This window comes from Anabas testudineus, chromosome 7, assembly GCF_900324465.2.
Source record: "Anabas testudineus chromosome 7, fAnaTes1.2, whole genome shotgun sequence".
Lineage (NCBI taxonomy): Eukaryota > Metazoa > Chordata > Actinopteri > Anabantiformes > Anabantidae > Anabas > Anabas testudineus.
Genome location: NC_046616.1, coordinates 21,601,269 through 21,609,018, shown reverse-complemented (window position 1 = coordinate 21,609,018; position 7,750 = coordinate 21,601,269). Strand labels below are relative to the sequence as shown.

The following is a 7,750-nucleotide window of genomic DNA, read 5'->3' as shown; positions in this document are numbered from 1 at the left end:
TGTTAGCCTGGATATTTCTACAGCGTGCCCACTTGAATTCAGCTCTCTCATGCTCTTATTAGAATAAATAACATGTTGGTTCAGGAGTACCCATCAATAACCACAATACATTTTAGACTGTTATTTGAACGAGCTGGTATTATTACGTTTAAGACAGCGCCACCCAGAGGCAGCAGCCGGATCTACCGACAGTGAACCAGTACCTTTCCAATATGGCGTCAGGCTGGTACCACCTCCGGTATCCGCAGTGCCCGGAAACGTAGCAGGAAGCAGCAGCGTCAGAGTCGATAGAGAGAAGCAGAGCTACACTGAAGACCAGGTGACACCTTTCAGAAAAAGAAAGACATCTGGATGTGTTTGAATACAGATTGTTGCCATTTCTAACAACCCAACACCGACACAACAACACGTAGGCTTATGTTTCATCTTTTTTGCACCCCCATCTCACTGAACTATTTACTTTTAGCTATCTGTTTAAGCCAGTGCTCTTTTATTTTAGCTATTTAAAATGCTTGAACCATTTATCACTTTCTTAAGCAATTTAAAAAAATGTATCTATAAAATAGTGAGTACTTGTCACTTCTAACTCGATTTTTCAACACTTTTTGTTCAATTTAGCAATTTTTTTTGTTATTATTAAAATGTGTTTTTAGTTTTCATTTCAACCATATCCAAGCAATACTAATTCTTTTTTATTTTATTTTCCTGTTTTAGCTGTATCCATAGATTTTAGTGTAATACTTAAACCACTATCTGTAGGTATCACTTTCATAATTTATCCATTATTTGTAGCTAACTCTTTGTTTCTAATACATTGCCTGCTTGCTAACAGTAACTATAATAAGCAGTCTCTACTAGAAACGCTGACTAAGAAGTACATACAACAACCTTATATCTTTATTCAAATCATAATAATAATAATAATGTCAGCTCTTACATGTTGGTCGAGTGGCTCCGAACCGTGAATGGATTAAGAGCTGTACCCCTCGGGCTTTATTTTGAAAGTGCACGCCGGAAGTCGTGCATAAGACATGTAGCTAAGAGAGCAGCGCAGTCTGTCAGATCAAGGTTAGCAGCTAGCCGGTCAGGTCCCAGATCAGTAGACAGCTTCAGTGAATGAACACAACGTAACTGGAATATTAGCACGGGTTGGATTACTGACCCACATTTCTCTACTGCTGTATTTCACTGAGCCGTCCCACAGTTTGGAGTGGAGTGTTGTGGGGGAGCCACGTGTACAGGAACTAGAGTCTGACAGTTCTCCTGGCTGACTGGAACAACCGCAGGTCTGACATTAGGAAGTTGTGCTAACATTAGGTAACTGGGAACTACACTGCAGCGACCGAGCTAACGTTACCTGTCCTTCCCAAAGCTGTTTTTATCTTCTCCTTAGTCCCGTGTCATCGTGCCTGGCAGGTCTGGTTGTTGTGCGGGAGCATTTATCACGTCTGTTTGGACACTTTAGTAAAGCAGCACTCGATAGTTATAAGGTTTTTATTAGCCTGCCTGTGCTAGCTACGTAGCTCAGCTACGGCTAAAAGCATTCAAATGACGTGACGATGCTAAATGAACGAGCTAGCTGAACGATGTTAGGAACGATATCAAAGTGAACACAGCGAAAACATTTTGTGGACGAAGTTAAGGGGGTTATTTTATTTAGTGTTCAGAAAATATCGCATCTCGTTGCAAAATCAAATAAACGTCTGTGGATTCAGAGTAGTTTGTTAGTTAAGTTATTTGTTTTGGTGAATATGCCAGTGAACCAGCTGCAGCATATATGCTAAGTTTATCACTCGTTTAAACCTTTACCATGTTTGGTAGCAAAGTTAGCGTTAGGTTTCATTTACGTGATTCGTTTTGTTTTTGACCTTCTAGCGACATTTAATTCAATTTAGTTTTTATTGAATTGAATTAAACAAGTCTATCCCCTTTAATTGCGTGCATTGGTTTAATAAAGTCATAAAGTCTCCACATATGTTTGTAGTAAACTTGGCATAAACTGTTTTTCAGTAGAGGTGATGCAACAGTGGAAAATCCTACAAGATGTTAATACAGCATTAAAGTTTAGGCAGCACTTTTGACATTTGCATAAGTGTTGGTTGGTGTCTTTATTTTGTGGATTAGTTCACATAACTAGTAGTCTGTTTTTCAATGTCTACATCCACTTCTTCACAGGCAGTCATGACTATCTGGAGGAAATTGTGGTGCAGAAGCCTTCCAGCTCTGTCTCTGCTTCTGTATGTCCTGCTCCACACCGTGGATGTGCATGCACGACCAGCCAACATGTCAGCCGCTAAAGACAAGTCTCCAGTCAGCAAGGATGAGAACGAGATTCTTCCCCCAGACCACCTGAATGGAGTGAAGCTGGAGATGGATGGACACCTCAACAAGGACTTCCATCAGGAAGTTTTCCTGGGGAAAGAGATGGAGGAGTTTGATGAGGACTCCGAGCCAAGGAGAAACAGGAAGAAGCTTATTGAAATTTTCAAGAAGTAAGACATGCTGTGCATTGTTTGACTCTTACTCAGAAGTGACAGCATTCCTGAGCTAGATGCTGGAGCATAGCTGCTAATCAGGGCGTCTCAGGAATTTACAAGCATTGAGTCCGAGTGCTGTTAGAGTTGCAGATAAATTGTCAAGCAAAGAAGTATGTCATCACAAGGTGCCATTGTTATAATTAAGAATTAAAGTTATTTGAATGTTTACAAAAGAATGATAGTAGAAAATGTTTCCTCACTTAATACTTATTAAGACAGTTATATGACCTTCAATCATTTGGTCAACAAACGGTTTATCTGGATTTCATTAAACCCCAAACGACGCCATCATGTTGTTTGGTTTGGCTTCCAAAGACAAAGAAAAGCAGCACATCCTGACATAGCAAAAATCATAAATCATAAATTATATAGAGTAAATAGAGTGAAGTAAATAGTTTTAACTGTAAAATATATACCTGAAATGGAATGGTAAATAACTCTGTATGAAGTCGTGGGCAGGTTTAAACATTACCTGCCAGAAAGATAAACCAGAAAGATAATACATCATGTCGGCCATTAGAGCTGATAGTGTATAATCAGCAGTGTATAATGGTGCAGGGGCAGTGTAAATGTTCAATAACTGGAGATAAATGATTAACATTTTTTAAATTTCCTGTCACAGAGTTGATTTCAACAACGACAGGAGCATTAGCGCCAAGGAGATGCAGCGGTGGATCATGGAGAAGACGGAGGAGCACTTTCAGGAGGCCATGAAGGAGAACAAGAACAGTTTCCGTGCTGTTGACCCAGATGGTGATGGTAAGACAGAACTAGTGTTGCAACCTTGGGCTTTGAACTAAAATATTTACTGTTTAGTCAATACCTGAACAGTGACTTTATGCTCTGTCCACAGGTCACGTGACTTGGGATGAATACAGAGTCAAATTTCTGGCGAGTAAAGGTTTTGATGAAAAAGAAATTGCTGAGAAAATAAATAATAATGAAGATCTGAAACTGGACGAGGAAAGTAAGTGTATAACTATATGGATCATATTGTACTCTTTTCAGTAACATTTATAACATGTGTTGTAGGTATCTAGTTGCAGTATAGTACAGTTAACAGCAAAGCTGAATTGAATTTTTGTTTCTCCATCATTGCAGCTCAGGAGGTTTTAGAAAGCCTGAAGGACCGCTGGTTTCAGGCTGACAACCCTCCACCTGACCAGCTTCTGAATGAGCAGGAGTTCCTGTCTTTCCTCCACCCAGAGCACAGCAGAGGCATGCTCAAATACATGGTCAAGGAGATCATGCGAGACTTAGGTATAGTTTACTTTCCAATTCTGAGTCAGTCGATTCTGTGGGAGCACAACAACCCAGCTGAAATCACAACACTGGGATATGATCAATATCAGTTTGTGTTGATATGATTAACTTATTACAAACAGAGCACCATTTTCATTCATCTAAAGTGGTGTTTAATGTAAGTCCCGTATTTTGTTTCTGACAAAGCTAAAGTCTCCTGTTACATATGTTATGATCTCATGGAGCTGTGGAAATGTAATGTATGGTGGAAAATTATTTGAAATACTCCTGCATTAACTTGTAGTCAGTTTTGCAGTTATGGTCCAGTCTAGTTAGGTACCTGTATCATGGACTGTCAGATTAGGGAAACACTCTCTACAACAAAAAGCAGAGATAAGGAAACGCATTTCACATACAGTATTGGTCAATTCTCACACACATTACATAACTGCAGCTGCTCTGTATGGTTGTTTATGTTGAAACTGGCTGGGGCTGCAGTTAGCTCAGGTGGTAGAGTCACTGGTTCGATTCCTGGTTCCTCATGGCTACATGTCAAGGTGTCCTTGGACAAGACACTGACACCCCACAGTAGCGCCATCATCTACTGCAGCTGTCCAAACAACAATTTCCCCAAAAGACATAAAGTATGTCCCTATCATCATATTGTAGTTACAGTGTTTCACCATCATAAACTAATGTTCAGAGACAGCCATGACTACAGCCTCAGCTACATGGAGACTATATAATATCTTCACCAACTTGTGAGGGAAGTCTTAAGTTGAGAAATGCTGTGAAATACTATGGCAAGAAAAAATTTTTCTGGTTTTCTGCATTAATTTGTCATAAAAGGTTATCTGATCTTTGCCAAGAAATGACCCCAAGAGCACAAAAAACATCAAGTCATCAGTGAGGTAAAGAAACAACCCAGAGTGACAGCCAAAGAGGGTGTCTATAGCAGGAACCCACAAAGGAAGCTGCTACTTACTAAAAAGAACATTGCTGCACCGCTGAGGTTTCCCAAAAAGGAACATTGATACTCGACAGCAAAATGTTTTGGGGCCTGATGAAACTAAGATTGAACTATTTGAACACACAGCACTACATAGCATCTAGTGTAAAAAGCATATCATCATGAAAACATCATCCTAACTGTAAAGTCTGGTTATGTCCAAAGAATATGACAGAGCTAAAGCAGTTCTGCAGGAAGAATGAACTAAAATTCCTCCCAAACAGCTACAGCTGCCGGGGCGGTCACAGCATTTTTGTTGATACTTTCGAATTAGCTAAAGATCACATCATGTTCTAAGACACATAGCTTTTCTAGCCATTGTATGTTCGGCATTTTATATATTCACACACAGCCAGTCTCCTATGCAAAACTACCTTAACTATCAGCTCAACATCTTTATACAGCAGCATTGCAGCAGCATAATATCACATGACAAGGACAAGGCAGACACTGAACCCTCAAAATGTCCAAAAATCCCCAGCCTCTAAGGTTACACAAACCACTGCACCGGGGAATGCCAGTCCTAAGGCCAGTAGAAAGAAATGGGTAGGGTTACGACAGGAAGGACATCTGGCTTATAAACTGTGTGTGTGCGTAAAGGTTAAAGTGATAATCCTACTCTCTGCGCACTGTTGGAACACACTGTTTACACAAACAAGCTTTACAAACTTCACAACATTATTGAATTAGATCTGATCCAATCTGATATGTCTTGTTACGGGACATCACTTGCTCACAGCTGTTTTACTAAGAGTGTAGGTCATCCATGTTGTGAGGCATTCAGGGAGAGTACATATTGGGGGTCATCCATGTTTTGAGAGGATGCAACAAAAAAAACTAAACAAAAACCAAGGTATGAACTAGTACACTAATAGTAGCGGGTTTTTATATTTGATGTTAAATATTGTGTTTATATTGTGAACATCAGTGCTCATGTATTTGAATAGGCTTTGCTCGTTACAGAGGCCATTCTGAATATGAATTCACAGATGCAAAGTATAAAAGGTGTTTGTTGTGTTTTGCTGGCAGACCAGGATGGTGATACGAAACTGACTCTGTCAGAGTTCATTTCTTTACCCGTTGGCACTGTGGAAAACCAGCAAGCACAGGACATTGATGACGACTGGGTTCGAGAAAGGAAGAAAGAGTTTGAGGAAGTCATTGATTCAAACCATGATGGCATTGTCACAATGGAAGAACTGGAGGTATGTAATGGGTGAATAGAAATCAGTATTTCTGGAGTACCGTGTATCCAGTCTGAAAACATAATTCACATTGGTAAACATAACATGTTCTTAGGATTGAGTTGGAACATGCTCAGTACTGACAGTAGTTAGACTGGTTCTGCTCCTGACACGTCTTCATATGTGACTTACAGGAGTACATGGATCCGATGAATGAGCACAACGCTTTGAATGAAGCCAAGCAGATGATCGCCGTTGCAGATGAGAATCAGAACCGTAATCTGGAGATGGATGAGATACTCAAGTACAGCGAATACTTCACAGGCAGCAAGCTTATGGATTACGCCCGAAATGTTCACGAGGAATTCTGAAGACAAAATCCATCATTACCCTCTTCTCTTCCTGCTCAGCAGGGCAGGGGACTGGGCAACCTGATGATAGACTATTCTACTGTGCAATTCTGTGTTTAAAGCCTAGCCTGTATGGCCTCCTTCACAGCTGACTCCAGTTATTACACCATTTCTTCAAGCCTGGACTGTCTGCCAGCCATCAGCATTAACATGGTCTGCCTTCTGTGTGCCATTGGACTTCTTGACTTTTAAATGTTGAGGCGCTGCATCTACTCTGTATTGATTTGTGTTAAATGTGAAATGTGTGTATATTAGGATTGTTTTAGCCCTGAGTAGATTTTCTGGTGCAGCGATGAGAGGGACTGTGCAGCTAGGTGAGCTCTTTGTACTGCAGGATCTGTTCTTTTTAGCTGTCATCTCTGTAAACAGTGTACATATTCATTATCACATATTAATGTCTGTGTCAGAGAGAAGAGCTACAATGTACAGTGCTGGCTGAAAGGAGCAATCCCTGGACGAAATCATATTATCCTTCGAAAGACTTTAGTGGTCATACGCAGACTGTTTGCTGCTACGTGATTCCTCAAAGTCAGAAGGTAACATGTCATTAGCAATGTATATTGTCAGTGATTTGCCAAATAGATAGTAATCCACCTACCACAGTAGTTATTAACTGGCTATTGATGGTGCGCAAATTGAAGTATAACTTTAGAAAACTGTCTCAATACAGTAATCATTCTTAGCACCAATGTTTTCAGAGTAATAAAAACTTAACGTGGAGGAAGATATATGAGAACAATGTCACACAATAACACACCAGGCATTTTGACTGATTCCAGGAAACGCACGTGTCACTAACACTATTAATGGCTCCTAAGTGCAGCCATGAACAGAATTATTCTCACGTGTGTGTGTGTGTCTGTGTGTGACAGTGAGTGTGAGGTTGAAATGTCTCCAGTGATGTATGTTCTGCTGTTTTGCTCTACATTACGTTAGCGATCTAATCCACGCTCTAGATGTGGTTGAAGATGAATCTATTTATTTGACCAGTAGAAAACGCCACAGGTTTGCGCTCTGTGTTGCCTTATTTTGTGGGGGCTGGTCTTGGTGTTCTCATCAGTTCACTGTTAACTTTGAATGCTCTCTGGTGTGATACATAATTCCACTTGCACAGCTACATAAAATATATTGCAAACTTATTGTTAAACAATAAATATTTCTTACCAGGTCATGAGAATTTGGATTTTTGTCTTTAGAGGAAGTAGAAGAATCCATAGCTCTTGGGCTATCTATTCATATTGAAGTATTATTTTATATTAATACAATATATATTATATTATTGAAGTATTTTTTATTCAGAAATATAACTACGGATGCATTAGCCTCTCTCCTGTTGCCTCTTTCCTGTCTCCTGCCTCTCCTGGTTGA

The 7,750-nt window shown here is 39.9% G+C and overlaps 1 protein-coding gene across 4 annotated transcripts; it reads left to right on the top strand.

Annotated features, from left to right (window-relative positions):
- Window positions 1-1,031: 1,031 nt before the first annotated feature.
- On the top strand, window positions 1,032-7,550 carry sdf4 (stromal cell derived factor 4). Of its 4 annotated transcripts, none has more exons than XM_026368533.1 (7): window positions 1,032-1,286; window positions 2,176-2,492; window positions 3,160-3,296; window positions 3,391-3,504; window positions 3,639-3,797; window positions 5,818-5,993; window positions 6,167-6,343. In XM_026368533.1, the coding sequence occupies exons 2-7, from the start codon at window positions 2,182-2,184 to the stop codon at window positions 6,341-6,343; spliced, it is 1,074 nt and encodes a 357-aa protein (XP_026224318.1). In that variant the 5' UTR covers window positions 1,032-1,286; window positions 2,176-2,181. The 4 variants fall into 4 exon arrangements, with proteins under 4 accessions (XP_026224318.1, XP_026224317.1, XP_026224316.1 ...); XM_026368532.1 differs by having other exon boundaries at window positions 1,032-1,317; XM_026368531.1 differs by having other exon boundaries at window positions 1,032-1,416.
- The last annotated feature ends 200 nt before the right edge of the window (window positions 7,551-7,750 follow it).